Below are 24,858 nucleotides of genomic sequence, written 5' to 3'. Positions count from 1 at the left end.
CAGCCCATATTATTATAGCATGTCTATGTTTGGCCTGAAGACCTCACATCACCAGTTGAGCACATTAGCATTGTTGGCAATATCTCTTTCACACACTGAACAATGCTTCCTTGGCATTATTAGTGCCATAACCATAAGCCTGCTGACTGCAGGCACTATTGTGTCATTGGATTTCTTCCTGGAGAGGCCGTTATGTGCCCCTGAGCCTGTAAAGAGTTTTCTTTCAACTTGCTCCATTTTATATGGCCTTTTAAGATATCCCTAGTAGGTACACCTTAACAGAAGGTCATGTCAGACAGGTTTCATGTGGAAGGCTCCCTGTACTGTATTAGTGGTAGTAGAGGATCCAGATTAATAGAGGGTCCAGATTAAGCCCACAGTCTGTCTGGATACGTGGCTCTCTGGAAACAATGGATCGTGCTGTGCTGGGGTTGGTTATTAGCTGGGCCCTGCCTCTCTGTCTCTCGGCTCCAAGCCTTCCTCCATCCCAGAGCAGCTTTGCCCTTCACTGGCCCATAGAATTTGGCCTGTTGTTTGTAAAATATGCGTCGACACCCGCGGTGGCTAATTGTTCCAGTTCTATTGCACACTCTGTTTTGCATAATTTCCACTCTAACTGAGCAGATAACATGATAATCCTCTGTGAGAGGTGCCTGCATTTCAACACCTCCAGCTGCTTCTTCTCTCCACCTTCTCCCAGCCAGCTTTGTTCATGAGCCCTGTTAAGGAACTGGTTATCTGAATTTTTCATTGGTTCTTTTCTTGACATGAAACATTTTCTATGTATTATTTTTAACACCGGCTTGCTTGTAAAATGGTACTTTTGGCTGCCACTTTAATTTGCTGACACAAATAAAACAGCTGGTGAAGGTATTGTGTGTAGGGATGCACAATATATCTGTGAACATATCAGAATCAGACGATATTGGTTAAAAATGCAGTAAAAAAAAAAAAATCAGTATCGGCCCGATGTCTAGTTTAACGCCGATGTGCAAAACCGCTGACGTGCATAGCTATATAACGTAGGTACATGACGTAATGACGCCACGTAAAATTTTGCACTACACGTGCAACACAGAATTCCTAACCTAGCCCACAATGTCTGCTGTGTGGATCGAGCAGTCAACAAGTCGAACAGTCATTTGAAAGAGTAAGAACATTTCAGAGAGACAACTCAAAGGCGAAATCCATTAACGCCAATATAATGGAATTCATTGCCCTTGACAATCAACCGTTCTCTGTCGTGGGTAATGTTGGCTTTCGCGACTGGTCGAGCAACGGTACACACTACCAAGTGCACTATTTTTCAGCTGTTGTCCTACCTGATTTACACAGTAATAGTGTCACTGCTATTAACTTCATGACATACTATGGAACGCCGTTTGTGTCTTTGTGTGTCAAAAAAGATACATGTCAAATAACACTTTGACGGATTAAATAAGCTTTTAATTGGACACTTCAAATAACACAGTCTATTATATAATGTTGTGTGTTCTGAATTTCCACGTGCAAGCCAAGCGCCACCACTACTATCAGTAGCACTGTCAAAGCTGTACAAAAAAGTCTGCAAACAAGCAAACACTGGTCACGAACAATGTGTTTACAATACTGCGTTGGAAATAAAGCATTATTTGTTCGACCGCAACTTCTGGGGTAGCTAGCTAGCTTTAGCTTGGTACCTAGCTAGCACCAATACAACCAGCCTGAAAATAATGATCAGTAGAACTGCAGTTATTTTCATTTTTCTTAGCAATGATTTAGGAATCTTTGTGATTAGCTAGGTAGCCACTTGTTGTTCGTCTATTGAAATTGAACTTCAGTTCATGAAAATATATAGCTAGTCAGCTACTTAACCCTGTTACTCGAAGCTAACGTTATAAGCAGCCAGCTAGCGTCATCTGGCTAGTGTGGCTCGACCTGAGCGGGTTATGTGCTGTAAAGCTAGCCACAATAAGGATTAGGCATAATAGTGGAAATTGCGGTTTGCCTTCAACGTAAAGTACCTCTTTGAAAGTGATGCAGAAGGTTGCAATTGGTGAATCATGCCATATTTAGACTAGATAATGTTAACAAGGTTGGAATGTGAAGCAATGAAATGGGTATCAGTCTACTCGGTGACACCCACATAACACAACTGTGAAGAGTTTATGCAAATATTAGCATTGTAGCTCTTATCGCGGGACTGTGACTGTGATATCACCTCCCCAATCAGCCAAGTACGTGTATTGACATTCATATTGCATTGTACAGCGTTACCTAAGGATTGGGGATCAATGAAATGGGGTATCAGTCTACCCAATACCCAATATATTTTTTCCCAAAGTCCTTCTCAGAGTTATTAGACTCCAAAACATCCACACCGTATTGTTTTTCCTCGGGAATAGTTTTCAATACACATAGGTTGACAATAAATGTGGCTCAATTCACAGTTGTTTCAGAGACCTGCAATAAGAGCTATGACGCTAATGTTCTCTGGGTGTCACCGAGTAGACTGATACCCCATGTCATTGATCCACAATCCATAGGTAAGGCTGTACAGTGAAATAAGTTTGCCACCAATGCAACTCTAAAGTATAATACATCCAGTGTGATTTCAACAGATTTTTGTCAAATTAACAAATGATTGTCTTTTGTTGGTTTTATATAACAACATTCCAACCTCGTTTAGCATGATCTATTCAATTATGGCATAATTCTACTATTTGTATTCATTTGCATCACTGTCAATGACATTATTTTGAAGGCTAACCGCAAAGTCCACTAATGTGGCTAATTCCTATTTTGGCTAGCTTCACATAGATGTGTCCGACCACCATTAATCAAATAAGAACTTATAAATTAGGGTTATTTTAGATGATGACACCTAGCTATATAATTAGCTAGCTAACTATAGCAACTGAAACAGATTATGTCGTTTTGCTATGTTTTTGGGGAAGATTTTTTTTTGCATCCATGAGCTAGCTAGCTTTTTTTAATGACCAGCACTGTAGGTGCGCGATACAACTTTACCAGCATCATAGCATACGTATCGATGAATCATTGTGACATATGAAATGCGAGTGATAGTGTAATCTATGTGTAGTAACTACGTAAAACATTTATGAGCTCGTTAAATTATTATGTGACGTGCAGTCATATTCAGGTACTAATTGGTCAACAAGCTTATTTGACACGTCAAATAGTGTTATTTGACATGTCAAATAGTTTGACGTGTATCTTTTTTGACACACAAAGACCCAAACTGTGTTCCATAGAAATCCTGGTTGAGAATGAAACGACTGAACAAATGAACAACAAAACAGGACAGCAAGTAAGTGAAAGAAATAGGAAATATGTTTTGCTGGTAATAGGGACATACGTAAACGCCAACAAAATCACTTTTTGGTCAGTGTGGTGTGTGTGTGTGTGTGTAACCTTTATTTAACTAGGCAAGTCAGTTAAGAACAAATTCTTATTTACAATGGTGGCCAAACCCGGACGACGCTAGGCCAATTGTGCGCCTCTCTGTGGGACTCCCTATCACGGCCTGGATGTGATACAGCCTGGATTCGAACCAGGGACTGTAGTGATGCCTCTTGCACTGAGATGCAGTCCCTTAGACCGCTGCGTCCGTGTGTGTGTGTCAACTATTTAACTATACTAGAATGCTTAAAAGGCCGCAAAAATGTTAAATATCGGTAATTGGTAAAGGTATCGGGTGTTTTGGCAAGGAAAATATTGGATATCGGTATCAGCCAAAAATGTCATATCGGTGCATCACACAAAGAAAAAAGAGCACACAGGAAGCAGGGCAGCAAGAGGGGCTTTCTGAAGAATGAGGGCATTCACTCGGAAATTGTGATCTTTTGACTGTAAAAAGGTAATTTCCCTCTTGAATGTAAGGTATTTTTTGTCAAGTGAGTCCCATTATTGTATATTTAATTGATTGACTCAGAGGCCACAGGAGAATAGAATAGTGTGGATGTGCATTTCAACAGTTACTCTCTTCTTACATACAGAGGTGTGTGGAAGGTCCAGGGCCAACTGATGTGTGAATATGGAGCCATATATACTGTAGCTCTGGTTTATATTAAAAAAGACAAACCAAACCAAATCCGATATAAACTTTTTTTCATCCACCTCCACTTCTGGTTTTTCTTTAAAAAACTGTGAGGTTTCCATGACTGCATTTCACCAAGTTACTTCACAAGCAGATCTGTGCGTCTTTGTGGTTTTCCCATGGTGTTTCAGATGGTATATATACCCTGGGCTTCATACAGTCTTGATGTGAAGTGCTGACAGAACATGTGAAGAGCAGAGGACTGACAGAAGCAGTTTATTTTATGTGTTCTGTGACTGTGTACAGTAGCCTATTGGGGCTGTATGAGGAAGACTTCAGAGGCAGTTTGTCCGATAGACATGGTTCTCTTGGTTCCTCCCTCTTAGAGAGTTTTCTCCAGGGGACTGGCCCCTGTCACATAAAGTTAACCAACACAGCCTCAACATGTGGCCAACTTGTCCAAAATAGAGCTGCCCAGAGCCTGGCCAGGGTGGTGAACAGAGGAGTGATGACAGAGGCATCCCCTACTCTGTGCTGTTTGATAAATCGTTTTTCTACGACAATCCCAATACTAATGTGACAATCCCAATACTAAAGACACCTTCTGTCCATGTGCAGTCTGTTATAGTATATAAATCAGTATATAAAGTATAGTGTGTACACTACTCCTTTTGACAGTTCCCTGTAGGGGATGCCACAGGAATACCCACTGAGCAAATCCTAGAGCTTGTTGTATTCATCAGATCCAGGCCTGGTGTTGGCTGCCTCCCTGATGTGGTGTCTGTATCCTCTAGGATGTCACCAGTCTGTGCTGCTCACTGTGGTCAAAGCAGGAGGCTCTCTTCCTTTTTGCTTAATGAAGAGCTTTTGAGAAGCTCTGACTATGTTAATACATCTGTGGGTGCCATACCAATGCATGCCTCCCGGAGTGGAATTTAAATCTTCCTCCACCTCATCCATATAAGGTATGGTTTGCCAAATGCTCATGTACATGTCTCTCGTACCTTGCAGCTGCTGCAGTCATTTCTCTAACTTTCTCTTCACAGCACACAGCAACTGTACACACACAGCACACACAACACAGAGACCCCTCTAGTCAACAACAACCCTCAAACCCTCATCTACTGAGTGTAGCTGCATCAACTGGCCCAATCTCACACTGTGATCGAATGGACTTTTAGATTTCTTCTATAGAGCTTCCAGCTCAACATAATACAAGTACACTGATCGTTGCTGTCAGTGCTGCTTCTCAGGAATGAAATACTATTATTACTGTAACCAACAGAAGGGAAAAAACAATCAACGGAGAGAAAAGTGGTAGTGAAGGGGCGGAATTGTAATGCTCTAGGTGTCGGGGTGTTTGTGGAATCAGACGCAGGAACAGCAGAGCTTCAATAGGTTGAGTTTAATTCCCAACTCGTCAACAAACAATGTCCAAACCGGACTACTGGGTGTCAAATAAACACCTGTCTTCAAACATGAAGACAAAACCAGTACACACACACGAACCACTCCCGAAATCCAAAGAAACAGACGAACAATCCCGCACAAAGAAGCAGACAGGCTGGCTGACTAATAAAGCCACCCTGATTGCCAATTCCCTCAAACCAGGTGATCCATAAACACATAAGGAGGGGGAGGAAAAAGAGTCAGTAGCAGCTAGTAGGCCGGTGACGACGACCGCCGAGCGCCACCCGAACGGGAAGGAGAGCCTGCCTCGGTTGAAGTCGTGACAGGAATGCTTGATTTCTCTATGCTGATTAAGTCAGCTCTGCCTTACATGAGGTCAGCTCGACAGATCCACTGTTCTCCCTTTGAAATTATGTGCATTGGCCCTAATAGACAAAAATAGCTGTTGAAGTTATATACTGACACCTCTTACCTTGCTGAGGGAGATGACCATCTCTTTCAATGACATGCTTAGTTGTTTTTATGTCATTGTGGTTTTGAGGACAGTTATACTGTTACAAACAGGCTCACTGGAGAAGGGGAGTGGTGCACTCTTAGAAACAAAATTGCTATCTAGAGCCTAAAAGGTTTCTTCAGATGTTCCCATAGGAGAACCCTTTGAAGAACCCTATTTGGTTCCAGGTAGAACCCTTTGGGTTCCATGAAGAACTCTTTCCACTGTTGGTTCTACATGGAACCAAAAAAGGTCTCCTATGGGGACAGCCGAAGAACCCTTTTGGAACCCTTTTTCTTAGAATTTGAGTGGTATGCATTAAAGTACGGTATAGCTCCTACCTCAGGACTGCAGTTCCTTTGGCTACCCCAGCCCTTCCATGTTGAGAGGCAGGGGGTTCCTTGGTGCCACTTTAGCCCCACCATTGTTTCCCAAGCCCCAGGAGAGATCACTTACCACTGATTAATCCAGCCATGAAAATGCAGAAAGCGGTTTGGCCCTGGAGACTGGCTCTCTGTGCATGCAGGCGTGAGAGGCGCATAGCAGCTTCGCGTGTCAATGCTTTGATGGAGGCCCGAGGAGCTGCAATCTCAATAAATGATTCAGACAGACCAGGCTCTCTCTCACAGAATCCAGTCTACCAGGGCAAATCTGGCCCACACTAGGTTAGGCCCCTGTACATACATTAAGTTGTGTATGTAATTAATTATGTTTATGTTTATAAAAGCTGTTATCATAGAGCTTTGACACACTTGTTAATTATGCATCATTATTGAACTTGAAGCACTTAAGCACTGGAAGTTTACCTATGCCATTTAGGTAGTGTGGATTCTCTCTCCCTGAAGAGTTGATTTATCGTCTGTGTTCTGCACATGCCAACTTACATTTCATATAAAGCTATATTTAATATTCTGCTCAATTGAGCATGCAAAAGCTTCTATGGACGCTCATGCTAAGTATTATGTGTGGTTTATATTACATGTACATGTAGTCTCATTGTTGCTTTCAGTCCGTCTCCACTCCCCAGCTTCTGTTGCTTTGCTTGTTTTTCTGGTTCTTCCTGTTTCTGGGGCAAATCCATACTCTGCCTCATTCCTATTGTGTTGATGAGGGTGCCTGGTGAGGGTGAACGGCTTGCTGTTTCTCCAGGCAGAGCATCATGCTGCTGGTGGGAACCCCGGGTGCTGATAGGAGGCTGCAGGAACTCGTTCCTGGACAATACAACCTGGTTCTCTCAACATGCAACAACTTTCTGGAGGTTCCAGTACATGTAGACACAGTACGCTCTGATGAAGGCCAAGAGGCCGACATGTAAGCTTCAATAAAAAAGTAATTCTAGCAAGAGCAGTGTGCGGGTTTGTCTTTTCTTTAACAATAAGTTAATGCATTGTTCCCATGCAACTGCAACACGATACACTATATAGCCAAAGGTATGTGGACATCTGCTCGTCGAACATCTCATTCCGAAATCATGGTTATTAATATGGAGTTGGTCCCCCTTTGCTGCTTTAACAGGGAAGGCTTTCCACTAGATGTTACTGCGGGGACTTGCTTCCATTCAGCCACAAGAGTATTAGTGAGGTTGTTCACTGATGTTGGGCTATTAGGCCTGGCTCGCAGTCGCCTTTCCAATTCATTCCAAAGGTGTTTGATGGGGTTGAGGTCAGGGCTCTGTGCAGGCCAGTCAAGTTGTTCCACACCGATCTCGACAAACCATTTCTGTATGGACCTCGCTTTGTGCACAGGGGCATTGTCATGCTAAAACAGGAAAGGGCCCCAAACTGTTGCAACAAAGTTAGAAGCAGAGAATTGTCTAGAATGTCGTTGTATGCTGGTATGCTGTAGCTTTAAGATTTCCCTACACCGGAACTATGGGGCTTAGCCCGAACCATGAAAAACAGCCCCAGACCATTATTCCTCCTCCACCAAACTTTACAGTTGGAGCAGGTAGCGTTCTCCTGGCATCTATCAAACCCAGATTTGTCCGTCGGACTGCCAGATGGTGAAGCGTGATTCGTCACTCCAGAGAGAGCGTTTCCACTGCTCCAGAGTCCAATGGCAGCAAGCTTTACACCACTCCAACCGATGCTTAGCATTGCACATGGTGATCATAGGCTTGTGTGCGGCTGCTCGGCCTCCCGACAAACAGTTATTGTGCTGACGTTGCTTCCAGAGCCAGTTTGGAACTTGGTAGTGAGTGTTCTAACCGAGGACAGATTATTTTTACGCGCTACGCACTTCAGCACTCGGTGGACGTTTCCACTTCACAATAACAGCACTTACAGTTGACCGAGGCAGGTATAGCAGGTCAGAAACTTGACACACTAACTTGTTGGAAAGGTGGCATCCTATGGCGGTGCCACGTTGAAACGTGCATGCTCAACTCCCTCCTGAACTCATCATGTTTGCAGATGAAACAACACTAGTAGGCCTGATAACCAACAATGATGAGACAGCCTACAGAGAGGAAGTGAGGGCCCTGTTCCTTAATTTTAAATGTTTGTATAGTTGCGAATTGTTAGATATTACTGCACTGTTGGAGCTAGAAACACAAGCATTTCGCTACACCCGCAATAACATCTGCTAACTGTGTGGATGTGACAAATTTGATTTGATTTTGATTTGAAAGTTTTGGTAGTTTCCATGTGAAAGGACCCATGAGCACCAACATGTGAAGTTCATAGGAGCATGTCAAATTGGGTGTCAAATGAAAACTAAGAGAAATTAAGGCATATTAAGAAGGGGTTCCTAATGTTTGGTATATTCAGTGTATGTATAGTTTTGGAGACATTTTTCTACCTTCTGTAAGTTTAAGAAACATTGCCTTGTGCCTTGAAAGTCCATTACCAAAAACCCACATATTGTTAAGATATTTTCTAATCACTCTTCCTCATGGGGAGGGAGGATAATGAAAGTTCACAGAAGTAACAAGTAATGGTAGACATAAATGAGTTGTAGTGTTTTTACTGATCTCAATTTTGTTTATGAATTAAGTGATTTTAACTCGAAATCGGTAACGAAAAGAAAAAAAATTGGTAAAGGAATTTCTGCAATTGAATTGGATACAATGGGAAATTATAGTAGTGTCGGGTTCACCTTGGGGTCATGATAGGGGCTGTACCAAATGTTTGATGTATTATAATAATTGATTATGCTTATTGTCACGCCCTGACCTTAGAGAGCCTTTTTATTCTCTATTTTGGTTAGATCAGGGTGTGACTAGGGTGGGTAGTCTAGTTTTTAATTTTCTATGTTGGCCTGGTATGGTTCCCAATCAGAGGCAGCTGTCTATCGTTGTCTCTGATTGGGGATCAGGCAGTCTTTTTCCACCTGTTGTGTTTGGGATCTTGTTTTTGTATTGTTGCTTTTTAGCCCTACAAAGCTGAACGTTTCGTTTCTTACTCTTTCTTGTTTTTGTACCGGTTATCATAAATAAAAATGATTAACCTACCCCACGCTGAATCTTGGTCCGACCATCCTTCTAACAACGATCGTTACATTTATGTTGTATTAATAGAAGGGGAGGGGTTATAAGACCCTCCCTCCTTACATTTATAGGGTCCTAGACTACAGATTAACAACATATATATTCATTATAAAGGTTTAATATTGTTCCACAGTCTTTTCTAATCTCTGCCTCTTATAAAGAAACTGTCTGAGAAATGTGTGACTGTGAAGACAGAACTCTGCAGGGGAGTGTAAGAGATAGGAGACTAGTCAGACATTCCACTATAAATCTAATTGGGGAGTGGACATTTACTGCTGAGATTTTAGATAACACTAAAACTCTTGTTTATTTAGCTGTGTAAGCATGGTTTTGGTCTCATGAGCAGAAGGTAATGACGTAGGCAGTGATATCACTAAGATATATGACTGTAGGAATAATAAAACAACTCGGACCCTTTTCTATTTTGCAGAACTTACTCGGAAACATGCGTGCTATGTTCCTGTTGTCAACTTCTGTCTGCAATTGCATTAATAAAGGATTTTGAATGATTTAATTAAATATATTGTCTGAATGCTAATTTCACCAATGAGCCAATGATTGACAAGGAACAAAGAACGAACCCCAACAGTAGTCACAAACCACAGTTGGGTTCACAAGTTTGGACAGCATAGTACAGCACAGTAGAGTATAATTCAGTAAAGAAAAGTAGATTTCAGTACAGTACACAGTACGTTTTAATTGGGGTAGAGGAGCAGCACTGGCCCAGTGCAGGTGGAAGTTTTAGAGGGAGTCTGTGGCCTTGTTCCCAGACGTGTGTCTTCCATACATTACAGTATAAACCTGACAGGCGAGGCTATGGGGAAAGTGTGAAGTTGCTGAGTGGAGAACTTGCTCTGTATCCTTGATGCCTTACATTCCCATAACAGCAGAACACAGCAGATCTCTGGAGGGCACTCTCTGGGATCAATAAAGCTAAACTGCTTGATAAATGTGTTGAGTGCTAAAGAATTCATTTCATAAATCTAACTCATAATGATCTGCTCTTTAGGACGGTCTGATGTTATGTTCTCTGTTTAAAAGAACCTATAGATTTCCTGGGTGATCGTTAAATGTTCTCTACATTACACGGCGGTTACTTGGCTTGAGAACTTGATGGTGTTTGTGTACTGTATGTAATGGGTTCTGGATGAGTTGCCGTGGGTGCGCTCTGGGCCTCAGACCCCAGGCTGTGATGCTGCTGTTGCTGCGGACTGGTTGAGGTAGCAGGGCCTGAGTTTGAACATTCACACTGGGCTGGCTAGTGGTTGAGTGGGCCTGCTACAATCACTCACACACCCCAGGCCCCGGAGATAAGGAAAGTAATCTGCTAATGAAACCAGAGGAATTATCCCAGGGGTCTACCACTCCTGTTCCTCTCAGTGCTTTAGCCCCCCCCCCCCCCCCCACACACACACGCACACACACACACCAGTCACACACGAGCCAACAGCATTGTGTTTCCCCTCGCTATAAAACAAGTCCATTTATGTGATTCATCTGAAAGGAGAGTGGGACCCTGAGGAAATAGGGGAGAAGTAGGGGGGCAATGATGCTGCTTTAGGCCTGGGGATTATTTTGCTGATCAGACTTTATGTCATTCTATCATTCAGCATACTGTACCTATAAGCTGTAGGCCTATGGCTATCTGCTCCATTCAGATATCTGGCTGCATTTCCATCAACTTTGTGTCTGTTGTATTGGTGTGAAGCCTTATGCCCTACAGGACCTCTGGGTTTCTTTTTGGACACACAAGCACGACACAGAATGAAGAATGGGGTTCTTCATCTTTTGTCAGTTAAACATACCAACTATTTACAGGGAAACACATTAAGGGTATCGCATGGAAGATATTTTATTGATTCTGCAGCATTATCTATTGTTCAGTAAATTACAGTTTAATGACACAATTAAGACAGAGAAAACCCATGACAAGAAAACGCTTATAAAGCAGTTTGAGATTGAATAGAATTGTCCCAACTTTTCCCTGCTGTGCTACCACTGCTGTGTACAGTCATATTAGTAAAGGACAGGCATTTTGCCACAGGTTTAGCCAAATATTTGTATGATAAATGAATCATCTACTTGATGGCTCTGTAATTATCATTTGTTGGATGAGCATGCAGTCTGTTTACATGATGTGTGGAAGGAGGGCTCCCTTACTACCCTACTGTAAAAGGGGTAACAGAATGCATAGGTTTTCACACCACAGGGCTACTGCCACAACAACCACTGCATATCCCTGTTCACACAAACAAATCAGTGTCTTTATCAGAGATGCTATTTGGTTAGTCAATGGTCAGACCAGTAGATTACATTGGCAGTTTGGTCAGACACCCTTAAACAATCCATGGCCAACCCAACTGAAGAGACGCTGCATTAGTTTTAATTAGGAATTCACCAGCATTATTCATTAGATCCTTTATTCCCGCCACACAATCACACACATCCTGTAATTACAGAGCCTGTTGGAGGGGAATAATGCAGCTGGGCTCTGTGTGGGGGAAAGAAACAACTCAGAAAGGGAGAGAGAGAAGAGAAGGAGAGGGAAAGAGGAGTGCTATGGAATACTAACACACTTGCTGTCTGTAACCAAAGAAAGGCTTCCTGTCTGACTCAAAGCATCATCGTTCGTCCATATACATCACTGTCTCTCAGCCTTTTTTGCTTTGTCATTGGCTCTCCTTGGCATGGGTTGCATTCGGAAAGTATTCAGACCTCTTCCCTTTTCCACATTTTGTGATGTTACAGCCTTATTCTAAAATGAATTAAATTAATTGTTTTCCTCATCAATCTACACACAATACACCATAATGACAAAGTGAAAACAGGTTTTTAGAAATGTTTTCAAATGTATAAAAACAAAAAACAGAAATACCTTATTTACATAAATAGTCAGACCTTTTGCTATGAGACTCAAAATTGAGCTCAGGTGCATCCTGTTTCCATTGATCATCCTTAAGATGTTTCTACAACTTGATTGGAGTCCACCTGTGGTAAATTCAATTGATTGGACATGATTTGGAAAGGCACACGCCTGTCTATATAAGGTCCCACTGTTGGCAGTGCATGTCAGAGCAAAACCAAGCCATGAGGTCGAAGGAATTGTCCGTAGAGCTCCGAGACAGGATTGTGTAGAGGCACAGATCTGGGGAATGGTACCAAATGATTTCTGCAGCATTGAAGGTCCCCAAAAACACAGTGGCCTCCATCATTCTGAAATTTAAGAAGTTTAGAACTACCAAGACTCTTCCTAGAGCTGGCCGCCCGGCCAAACTGAGTTATCGGGGAAGAAGGGCCTTGGTCAAAGAGGTAATCAAGAACCCAATGGTCACTCTGAAAAAGCTCCAGAGTTTCTCTGTGGAGATGGGAGAACCTTCCAAAAGGACAACCATCTCTGCAGCACTCCACCAATCAGACCTTTATGGTAAAGTGGCCAGACAGAAGCCACTCCTCAGTAAAAGGCACATGACAGCCCCCTTGAAGTTTGCCAAAAGGCACCTAAAGGAATCTCAGACCATGAGAAACAAGAATCACTGATCTGATGAAAGATTGAACTCTTTGGCCTGAATGCCAAGCTTCACGTCTGGAAGAAACCTGGCACCATCCCTACAGTGAAGCATGGTCATGGCAGCATCCTGCTGTGGGGGTGTTTTTCAGTTGCAGGGACTGGGAGACTAGTCAGGAACGAGGGAAAGATGAATGCAGCAAAGTACAGAGAGATCCTTGATGAAAACCTGATCCAGAGTGCTCAGGACCTCAGACTGGGGTGAAGGTTCACCTTCCAACAGAACAATGACCCTAAGCACACACCCAAGACAACGTGGGAGTGACTTCGGGACAAGTCTCTGAATGTTCTTGAATGGCCCAGCCAGAGCCTGGACATGAAAATGATAGAACATCTGATAGAGAGACCTGAAAATAGCTGTGCAGTGACGCTCCCCATCCAACCTGACAGAGCTTGAGAGGTTCTGCAGAGAAGAATGGGAGAAACTTCCCAAATACAGGTGTGCCAAGCTTGTTGCTTCATACCCAAGGAGACTCAAGGCTGTAATCTCTACCAAAGGTGCTTCAACAAAGTACTGAGTGAAGGGTCTGAATACAGTACTTATGTGAATGTGATATGTGTTTTTTATTTTTAATACATTTGCAAACATTTCTAAAAACCTGTTTTTTCTTTGTCATTATGGGGTATTGTGTGTAGATTGATGAGGGAAAAAACAATTTGATCAATTTTAGAATAAGGCTGTAATGTAACAAAATGTGGAAATAGTCAAGGGGTCTGAATACTTTCCGAATGTACTGTATGTAGTACATAATGATGCATGACAGGATATTTGTGTCAAAACACGAGTGAGAGACTGTGATTTATCTTATTGAGGGATCTGTGTCATTTACTGTATTATCTAATATGCATAATTGATAAGCGAGTGTGTGTCCTTGCACAATGCAACAGCCCTGCGCTTCTATTTTTGATGCCCGAGCCCAGTAAGCAGGCTTGTCGGGTTGATTTGTGAGCTCGCTGTGAAAGAGCGGTCTAGAAGTGACAGTGGCGATCGCCCATGGCAGCCTGGGAGCCCTTAGTCTTGTGGAAAGGTCAGACTGTGACACCTCGAGCACCGCTCCCTCGCGCCGATATTTGTCCTGAGAGTCACGGCTGGCACCCAGTAAGCCTTCTCTGACAGAGCTCTCTCTTAATGAAGTGTATCTGGAGACTGAGTAATGACATGGAGGAGACTACTGCTCCCAGGGACACTTCCTCTGCCATCAGAGGCCCAATGAGGAGAGCGCGAATGACTGAGGCTGACTCTGAAGCTCTATGGTCATACTGTTCTTAATTGTGATGGAGAGGGACATGATGTCGTCTTGTTCTCTAGACTGGTGAGATCCATCAAGATCCAATAACAGCAGCAGCCATCAGGTTGTGTCCATGCCCACATCAGCATGTTACCCACAGCAGCATAGGCCCACAGCAGCATGTTACCCACAGCAGCATGTTACCCACACATGGCCAGACATTCCCAGCAGGCTTCAGTCCCCTCTGTGTCAGGAGCTCATTTAGGGAATCCTCTGCTGTTCACCCCCACACATCACATTGTGCTTGGCATGCTTTAATCGGGCGCATTTAAGGTCCACTGCACCCCATCTGTCAGACTACCAAAAATAGACATGCAGAGCTCTGACCACACTGAGGGCATCATGAACGTCTCTGGTTGTTATGCAAATAGGGACAGTGAGAGAAGCTAGATACAGTATATGGATGCTGTAGATATACATTTGGATTAACCACCTTATTTTCCTGACCAAGGCCACTAAATAGACTTCATTCCATTCCCATACTGCTATAGGGGGATACAGATTCTACATGAACTCAAGCAGAGATTTTCACATCCTTCACTGTGATGATGTTCTGTTAAACGTAGCCCCCACACAGCATTAGGAGGCTGACATGTTATCAATAGCAGTGTGACTGGTTTATCTGACACCTGATATACTTGACCTTGAAGCATGTTCCTTTGAGAGTGAAGACTTATGTTATGAGCTTATGAGTTTGATTGTGAGGAGCATGTGTGTTTACTGACCCCATTACTGAGCTCCATTAAATGGCCCCCAGTGAGCCAGTGGGGAGGGAGTGAGGTGGCACGTGAGGCCTGTTTTTCCCTGGCATGGAGAGGAAGGTGGAGAGGGAGAGCAGTGGAGCCAAAGATGGTAGATATATGAAGATGTCTTACTCAGGCAGTTTATCATTGGGAAACAATGGTCAAGTTTCCTGTCTATGTAAGTGGGCTTTCTCTCTCGCGTGCGCATGCTTTCCTGCGTGAGCTCACGGTTCCTCCGTAATCTCTGGCATGCTTACGCAAGAGAGGGAACGCCCACTTACACAGACAGGATTTTATTGGCTGGCTCCAGTCTACTTATTGTCCCATCTCCACCCCCACCAGAAAAAAATTGCAAGTGAGATGTCTTGCTTTCTCTACCATCTCTGATGGAGTGATCAGCACCAACATTAATCTATGTTCACTCCCTGGCACTGATTTATCACCTCCTCATCCAAATCACAGTTATTAGTTAGACTGGGAGTTGCAATCCTCTTAATATGTCACACACGTCATGCGTAGAAGACACTACATCAGCAGCTGCATGTGTACATCCACTTCAGCTATTAATATGTAATTTACACCATAATACACACACACATACACATATATATATATATATATATATATATATATATATATATATATATATATAGTACCAGTCAAAGGTTTGGACACACCTACTCATTCAAGGGTTTTTCTTTATTTTTACTATTTTATACATTGTAGAATAATAGTGAAGACATCAAAACTATGAAATAACACATATGGAATCATGTAGTAACCCAAAAAGTGTTAAACAAGTCAAAATATATTTTATATTAGAGATTCTTCAAAGTAGCAACCCTTTGCCTTGATGACAGCTTTGCACACTCTTGGCATTCTCTCAACCAGCTTCATGAGGTAGTCACCTGGAATGCATTTCAATTAATTAACTTGTTAAAAGTTAATTTGTGGAATTTCTTTCCTTAATGCGTTTGAGCCAATCAGTTGTGCTGTGACAAGGTAGGGGTGGTATACAGAAGATAGCCCTATAGCATTGCTTTGAAGATTAATTGTATTACATTGTTACTGATTCATGATATTCTAATGATTTAGACTGTAGTTTGTCTGATTTTGTATAGTAATCTGTGAGGTTACAACTACACTAAAAAGATGTAGTGAAGATGGCGCCGGAGAGGATGGCTGATGTTTTATTGGTTCTTAACCAACCGTTCTATTTTGTTTGTTTTTTCCCATTGTTTGTAACTTTTTTTGTACATAATGTTGCTGCTACTGTCTTATATGACCGAAAAGAGCTTCTGGACATCAGAACAGCAATTACTCACCTCGAATTGGACAAATAATGTTTATTTAATGAGTTGGATGGGAAGGATATACTCCAAACACCCAAACAGGCCCTCATCCCCATCATTCGCTGGAGAAAGAAACAGTGATTTTGCAGAAAGAGATCGGAGTGCCTTGTGAGGATCAGGCGACGAGTGGCTAGTCTGCCTTTGCCATCCTTACTGCTAGCTAACTTTCAATCGCTGGAAAAGAAATAGGACGAAATGGAAGCACGTACAGTTGAAGTCAGAAGTTTACATACACCTAAGCCAAATACATTTAAACTCAGTTTTTCACAATTCCTGACATTTAATCCTAGTAAATATTCCCTGTCTTAGGTCAGTTAGGATCACCACTTTATTTTAAGAATGTGAAATGTCAGAATAATAGTAGAGAGAATCATTTATTTCAGCTTTTATTTCTTTCATCACATTCCCAGAGGGTCAGAAGTTTACATACACTCAATTACTATTTGGTAGCATTGCCTTTAAATTGTTTAATTTGGGATAAACATTTCGGGTAGCCTTCCACAAGCTTCCCACAATAAGTTGGGAGTATTTTGGCCCATTCCTCATGACAGAGCTAGTGTAACTGAGTCAGGTTTGTAGGCATCCTTGCTCGCACAAACTTTTTCAGTTCTGCCCACAAGTTTTCTACAGGATTGAGGTCAGGGCTTTGTGATGGCCACTCCAATACCTTGACTTTGTTGTCCTTAAGCCATTTTGCCACAACTTTGGAAGTATGCTTGGGGTCATTGTCCATTTGGAAGACCCATTTGCGACCAAGCTTCAACTTCCTGACTGATGTCTTGAGATGTTGCTTCAATATATCCACATAATTTTCCTCCCTCTTGATGCCATCTATTTTGTGAAGTGCACCAGTCCCTCCTGCAGAAAAGCACCCCCACAACATGATGCTGCCACACCCTTGCTTCACAGTTGGGATGGTGGTCTTCGGCCTGCAAGCCTCCCCCTTTTTCCTCCAAACATAACGCTGGTCATTATGGCCAAACAGTTCTATTTTTGTTTCATCAGACCAGAGGACATTTCTCCAAAAAGTATGATCTGTCCCCATGTGCAGTTGCAAACCGTAGTCTGGCTTTTTTATGGCAGTTTTGGAGCACCGGCTTCTTCCTTGCTGAGCGGCCTTTCAGGTTATGTCGTTATAGGACTCGTTTTACTGTGAATATATATACTTTTATGCCTGTTTCCTCCAGCATCTTCACTAGGTCCTTTGCTGTTGTTCTGGGATTTATTTGCACTGTTCGCACCAAGGTACGTTCATCTCTAGGAGACAGAACGCGTCTCCTTCCTGAGCGGTGTGACGGCTGCATGGTCCCATGATGTTAAAACTTGCATACTATTGTTTGTACAGATGAACGTTGTACCTTCAGGCATTTGGAAATTGCTCCCAAGGATGAACCAGACTTGTGGAGGTCTACATAGTTTTTTCTGAGTTCTTGGCTGATTTCTTTTGATTTTCCCATGATGTCAAGCAAAGAGGCACTGAGTTTGAAGGTAGGCCTTGAAATACATCCACAGGTACACCTGCAATTGAAATGATGTCAATTAGCCTATCAGAAGCTTCTAAAGCCATGATATCATTTTCTGGAATGTTCCAAGCTGTTTAAAGGCACAGTCAACTTAGTGTATGTAAACTTCTGACCCACTGGAATTATGATACAGTGAATAATAAGTGAAATAATCTGTCTGTAAACAATTGTTGGGGAAATTACTTGTGTCATGCACAAAGTAGATGTCCTAACCGACTTGCCGAAACTATAGTTTGTTAACAAGACATTTATGGAGTGGTTTAAAAACGAGTTTTAATGACTCCAACCTAAGTGTATGTTAACTTCTGACTTCAACTCTATATCCTACCAACGGGACAATAAAAACTGTAATATCTTATGTTTCACCGAGTCGTGGCTGAACGACGACATTAATAACATACAGCTGGCGGGTTATACACTCTATCGGCAGGATAGAACAGCAGCCTCTGGTAAGACACGGAGCGGGAGCCTATGTATATTTGTAAACAACAGCTGGTGCACGATATCTAAGGAAGTCTCAAGGTTTTGCTCATCCGAGGTTGAGTATATCATGATAAGCTGTACACCACACTATCTACCTAGAGAGTTTTCATCTGTATTTTTCATAGCTGTCTACATATTACCACAGACCGACGCTGGCACTAAGACCGCACCCAATGAGGTGTATACCGCCATAAGCAAACAGGAAAACACTCATGCAGAGGCGGCGCTCCGAGTGGCCGGGGACTTTAATGCAGGGAAACTTAAATCAGTTTTACCTCATTTCTATCAGAATGTTAAATGTGCAACTTGAGGGGAAAAAAACTATAGACCACCTTTACTCCACACACAGAGACGCGAACAAAGCTCTCCCTCACCTTCCAATACGCAATCTGACCATAATTCTATCCTCCTGATTCCTGCTTACAAGCAAAAATTTAAGCAGGAAGCACAGTGACTCGGTCTATGAAAAAGTGGTCAGATGAAGTAGATGCTAAACTACAGGAGTGTTTTGCTAGCACAGACTGGAATATGTTCCCGGGATTCTTCTGATGGTATTGAGGAGCACACCACATCAGTCACTGGCTTTATCAATAAGTGCATCGAGGACGTCGTCCCCACAGTGACTGTACGTACATACCCCAAACAGAAGCCATGGATTACAGGCAATATTCTCACTGATCTAAAGGGTAGAGATGCCGCTTTCAAGGAGCGGGACTCTAACCCCGGAGCTTATAAGAAATCCCGCTATACCCTCCGACGAACCATCAAACAAGCAAAGTGTCAATACAGGACTAAGATCGAATCGTACTACACCACCTCCGACGCTCGTCGGATGTGGCAGGGCATGCAAACTATTACAGACTACAAAGGGAAGCACAGCCGAGAGCTGCTCAGTGACAAGAGCCTACCAGACGAGCAAAATAACTTCTATGCTCGCTTTGAGTCAAGTAACACTGAAACATACACGAGGGCATCAGCTGTTCCGGACAACTGTGTGATCACGCTCTCCGCAGCCGATGTGAATAAGACCTTTAAGCAGGTCAATGTTCACAAGGCCACAGGGCCATACGGATTACCAGGACGTGTACTACGAGCATGCGCTGACCAACTGGAAAGTGTCTTCACTGACATTTTCAACCTCTCCATGTCTGAGTCTGTAATACCTACATGTTTCACGCAGACCACCATAGTCCCTGTGCCCAAGAACACTAAGATAACCTGCCTAAATGAATACCGAACCGTAGCACTCACGTCTGTAGCCATGAAATGCTTTGAAAGGCTGGTCATGGCTCACATCAACACCATTATCCCAGAAACCCTAGACCCACTCCGATTTGCATACCACCCCAACAGATCCACAGATGATGCAATCTCTATTGCACTACACACAGCCCTTTCACACCTGGACAAAGGGAACAACTATGTGAGAATGCTATTCACTGACTACAGCTCAGCGTTCAACACCATAGTGCCCTCAAAGCTCATCACTAAGCTAAGGACCCTGGGTCTAAACACCTCCCTCTGCAACTGGATCCTGGACTTGCTGACGGGCCATTCCAGGTAGTAAGGGTAGGTAACAACACATCCGCCACGCTAATCCTCAACACGGGGGCCCCTCAGAGGTGCGTGCTCAGTCCCCTCTTGTGCTCCCTGTTCACTCATGACTGCATGGCCAGGCAAGACTCCAACACCATCATTAAGTTTGCCGATGACACAACAGGGGTAGGCCTGATCACTGACAATGATGAGACAACCTATAGGGAGGAGGTCAGAGACCTGACCTCGTGGTGCAAGGACAACAACCTCTCCCTCAACGTCATCAAGACAAAGGAGATTATTGTGGACTACAGGAAAAGGAGGACCAAGCACGCCCCCATTCTCATCAACGGGGCTGTAGTGGAACAGGTTGAGAGCTTCAAGTTCCTTGGCGTCCACATCACCAACAAACTAACATGGTCCATAGGTGAATAGGGCACGACAAAACCTTTCCCCCTCAGGAGACTGAAAAGATTTGGTATGGGTCCTCAGATCCTCAAAAGGTTTTTCGAGAGCATCCTGACGGGTTGCATCACTGCCTGGTATGGCAACAGCTCGGCCTCTGACTGCAAGGCACTACAGAGGGATTTGCATATGGCCCATTACATCACCGGGGCCAAGCTTCTTGCCATCCAGGAACTCTATACCAGGCGTTGTCAGAGGAAGGCCCTAAAAATTGTCAAAGACTCCAGCCACCCTAGTCATAGACTGTTCTCTCTGCTTCTAAACAGCTTCTACTCTCAAGCCATAAGACTCCTGAACATCTAATCAAATGGCTACCCAGACTATTTGCAACCCCTCCCCTTCTACGCTGCTGCTACTCTCTGTTATTATCTATTTATAGTCACTTTAATAACTCTACCTACATGTACATATTACCTCAATTAACTCGACAGTGGTGCCGCTGCACATTGACTCTGTACCGGTACCCCCTGTATATTGCCCCGTTTTTGTTAGTTACTGCTGCTCTTTAATTATTTGTTATTCTTATCTCTACTTTTTAAAGTATTTTCTTAAAACTGCATTGTTGGTAAAGGGCTTGTAAGTAAGCATTTCACTGTACACCTGTTGTATTCGGCACATGTGACAAATAACATTTGATTTGTTACTGTATGAGAACAGGGTATTGAAACACAGTGCCAGTGTGTCAGAATTCTAGTCCACCCAGTCCCAGTACACATGCTCATCACAGGACCAGTGCCATTACTCTAGACTATAGTTAGATGACTGACACAGTGTTAAGCTGACAGCCTGGCTGAGCCTGCAGTATAAAACTCTTAGGTTGTAGGCTAGGTAGAGAGATGTATTAGTTGCCTGCCTGCTGGATGGACCACCACCCTGTTCCAATGAGCTGTAATCATCCCTGGTGTGTGCTTTTGCTAATACCAGCAGTCCTCACAAATGCCTGAGGGAAAACAACTTGTAATGGTGGTGTGCAATGTTTGTTGGAAACTTAAATAACTTATCTTTCTGGAATAATTCAGAGAGTGTGGCTATTATTATGGAAAACATGTTGGTCTGAGTGACATTTTAAATGGTAATCAGTGCTGGGAGCTGGATAAGTCTTTCAGCGATGTGTCAGAGAGGGAGGGGAAAGGCTTGTGAATGTGGGCAGTCTCCTGTCCTCTTCTATCCTCTCCTTCAATGTCTTCCCACTGGGCACAGACGTCAGTTCAATGTCTAGTTTTGATTTACATATGGTTGAGTTGTCAACTAACGTGAATTCAAAGTGAAATCAGCCAAAAATGTCACTCTGTCATGGACTTTTTTCAAATCAACTCAGTTTTTCATGTTGATTCAACGTCATCACAGAGATTTGGGGGGATTGCAATGATGTGGAAACAACGTTGATTCACCAATTTGTGCCAAGTGAGTTGACTTCTCTTTGATCTCCTATTAATGCCTTTAAATCCATTCAAACATCATTAATGCCTTTAAATCTTCATACTTATACTGTGTGATACTTGATGTGCGTTGTTTGGTTATCATAGTCTTCAACACCCAGTATCATATCACCCTCCCCGTCCCTGAGTCATCTCCCTGAACAAATGTCAGTCTAACCCAGCCAGTTGTCAGCACACTTAATCCATTCTCTCATTGTACTTTAGCTATGGAGGCTTTCTGGCCTAGAATCTGCAGATGGCTGTAGTGGCTGTCATTAATATTGGATGAATCCTGGATATCTCCACATGGTCTGGAAAATATGAAGCACGTTCTGCTATCAGTAATTACCTCCCTCTCCCTCAATCTCACATTCTCCCTCATGTCCTCATAAAGTTGTTGAGTTCCTGGGCTGGGCCGGACCACTTGATCCCTATCAGTGGGGATATTGCCTCAAAATTTCCTTTTAAGTTGTTAATTGTGGTCTTTTCTTGTGTTCACTGTGAGTTTCTCATGCTATTGTTTTTCTCTTCTCTTGCAGCGGGATGCTAAAGGACAGTATCTGTTCGACATCATCTGCCACCACCTGAATCTGCTGGAGAAGGACTACTTCGGCATCAGATATGTGGACCCAGACAAGCAGCGGGTGAGTGAGTGTGTGTGTGTGTGTGTGTCTGTGTCTGTGTTGGATGAAGCATGCTGCGGTAGAGGTGACTGTTTAAAGAGATACAGGGCCAGATTAAAGATATGTTATTTTATTTATTTCTATCAAGGCACAAGGCGAGACCCAGATGCAGACACAGGAGGCAGATGGTTGGAGTCTTACAATGTTTATTAATCCAAAGGGGTAGGCAAGAGAATGGTTGTGGACAGGCAAAAAGGTCAAAACCAGATCAGAGTCCAATAGGTACCAAAGGGCAGGTAGATTCAAGGTCAGGGCAGGCAGGGTGATCAGGCAGGCAGGAAAGTAGTCCAGAGTCAGGCAGGGCTCAGAACCGGGAGGACTATAAAAAGAGAATAGAAAAGGAGTACCGGAAAAACATGCTGGTTGACTTGAGTAAACATACAAGACGAACTGGCACAGAGAGACGGGAAACACAGGGATAAATACACTGGGAAAAATAAGCGACACTTGGAGGGAGTGGAGACAATCACAGGGACAGGTGAAACAGATCAGGGCGTGACACTTTCATAACACACGCTTTTAGAGAGACACTCATACAATCATCATTATCAGCAGCAGCAGCAGAGCACAGAGGGTTATTACTCAGAGATGGCTTGTAGCTGCACTGCTTGATTCATGAAGAATTAACATGTGCTCGCTCACATTGTGTGTTTTAGCATCAGAGACAAAACTGGTCCTGCCCATCCTGCATTTCCTATGCTGCCACTCAGGGCTATTTCAGTGGTTGTTGTTAGGGTGAGGGGTTGGCGGAGAGAGGGAATTGATGGTGCCTGATATACTGGCAAAACCAGAGTCACCTTCTGAACTGACCCTAGAGAGCACTGCCACTGCACAGTGTCTGCTTGTCTGTCTGTCTAGGCAGGCCCAGGCATGCTGGTGGTATAGTATTATAATTTGAAAGACCATCCATTACTGTCATTTATAGAGAGAGCTGTTATCTTTGTATGCCCTTACTGTTCAATTTGCTTCAGTATGATGATGATTTAATTATACAAATCAGGAACTGATAGCATTAATTATATGATTCTTGTCAGATTAGAGATGGATGTTGGATATGAACAGAGACATGTGTCAGTGTGTTTTAGGCGTGAAGCTGACATGACATAACACAGGTTTTCACACGTCTTTTGATGAACTGGCATTCCTGTTTATTGCATTTAACCTGCTTCGTAGAGCCATGTAGAGTGATATGAGCGTGGTGTCAGTGTCATTGCAGGATTTTTTTTAGACATGTTTCACTTTTGTCACACTTTGATCATATGTCTTTTTGTTGTTGATGCAGCATTGGTTGGAGGTCACAAAGTGTATTGCCAAGCAGATGAAATGTAAGTCTTTAGTGTCTTCCTCTTCATGCTATGATCATTCTGCTAATTGAGCAATTATAGTTATCATCACCATGGCATCTTTAATGACGCATCATCTAATTTGACTAATGAATGTGCATTTGAATTCAAATAGTAGGAAATTACTCTATTACGATTTCAATAGATCAAGATTCTCCATTTGACTGGAAGGACAGAACTGTATGAATTGTCCCTTATGAGAACTCACATAAATCCTAGCAGCAGATAATCCACACAAAATGTCTCTCACCCACTCTCTTGTAAATCATCATGAACTGTGTCTCCCTAATTGTGGATACAGAGCTTAAAGGGAAAATCCAGTCAACATCTATCTTTTGGTATTTTTTTTCATTAGTCCACTGTTGATACAGTCCCAAAATGTTTTTCATGTCAGCAGTCAAGTTTTCAAGATATTGGACTTTCAAGAAGCAAAGTGTCACCGGCCACATCATTATGATGATGCAAAATAATTTTCCCTTTAAGTGAGATACCGTTTACCTATTCTACTGTTTACCTTGTGATGATATGAAGTAAAGATCGAAGCTAATTGTCATTTACAGTAATCATTTGTCAGTGCCCCCTTCACAGATAGCTTAATCCATGAGTGTTTAAATTGACTAGTCATTTTAAATTCTAACTTCATAGTGTCTGAATCAAACACAGGTCAGGTTAGAACTATGCTAGACACTTTTGCAAGGTGGTGCATTTAGAGCATTTTTTCAGTTAATCATTTGAACTGTGATCATGAAATGTTCCTGACTATTTGGTTCTCCTTTTCCTTTGTTCCCCAGCCCAGCCTCCATTCACCATGTGTCTCAGAGTCAAGTTTTACCCCCCTGACCCCGCTGCTCTCAAAGAGGAAATCACCAGGTAGGACTTTGTGTGAATCTCAGCAAAGTAGAGAAATGCCAACAACCACTCCCCCAGACTCTAGTATGAAGAGGAAGTCAAGGAAAGCAGACATGAAAGCTTTGTGTATAAACATCTTCAATAACTTTTGCCTTTTCTAAAGCAGTTTCAAAGCAGCGT

General features: G+C 42.8%; 1 protein-coding gene across 4 annotated transcripts in view; it reads left to right on the top strand.

The window, feature by feature from the left end:
• LOC129862444 (FERM domain-containing protein 5) overlaps positions 1-24,858 on the top strand; it is a 120,243-nt gene that overhangs the window by 67,945 nt on the left and 27,440 nt on the right. For 3 of the 4 annotated variants that reach the window (XM_055934136.1, XM_055934135.1, XM_055934134.1), the window contains exons 2-4: positions 22,343-22,447; positions 23,769-23,811; positions 24,621-24,699. In XM_055934136.1, coding sequence (XP_055790111.1) covers positions 22,343-22,447; positions 23,769-23,811; positions 24,621-24,699 — 227 coding nt within the window. Of the gene's footprint in view, positions 1-21,732; positions 21,790-22,342; positions 22,448-23,768; positions 23,812-24,620; positions 24,700-24,858 lie in introns of all 4 variants that reach the window. The other variant, XM_055934137.1, reaches the window with a different exon arrangement.

The sequence above is a fragment of the Salvelinus fontinalis genome, chromosome 9, assembly GCF_029448725.1.
Source record: "Salvelinus fontinalis isolate EN_2023a chromosome 9, ASM2944872v1, whole genome shotgun sequence".
In the NCBI taxonomy this organism is placed as follows: Eukaryota; Metazoa; Chordata; class Actinopteri; order Salmoniformes; family Salmonidae; genus Salvelinus; species Salvelinus fontinalis.
The sequence above is the reverse complement of the archived record's forward strand: the minus strand, read 5'-3'. Positions and strand labels throughout refer to the sequence as shown.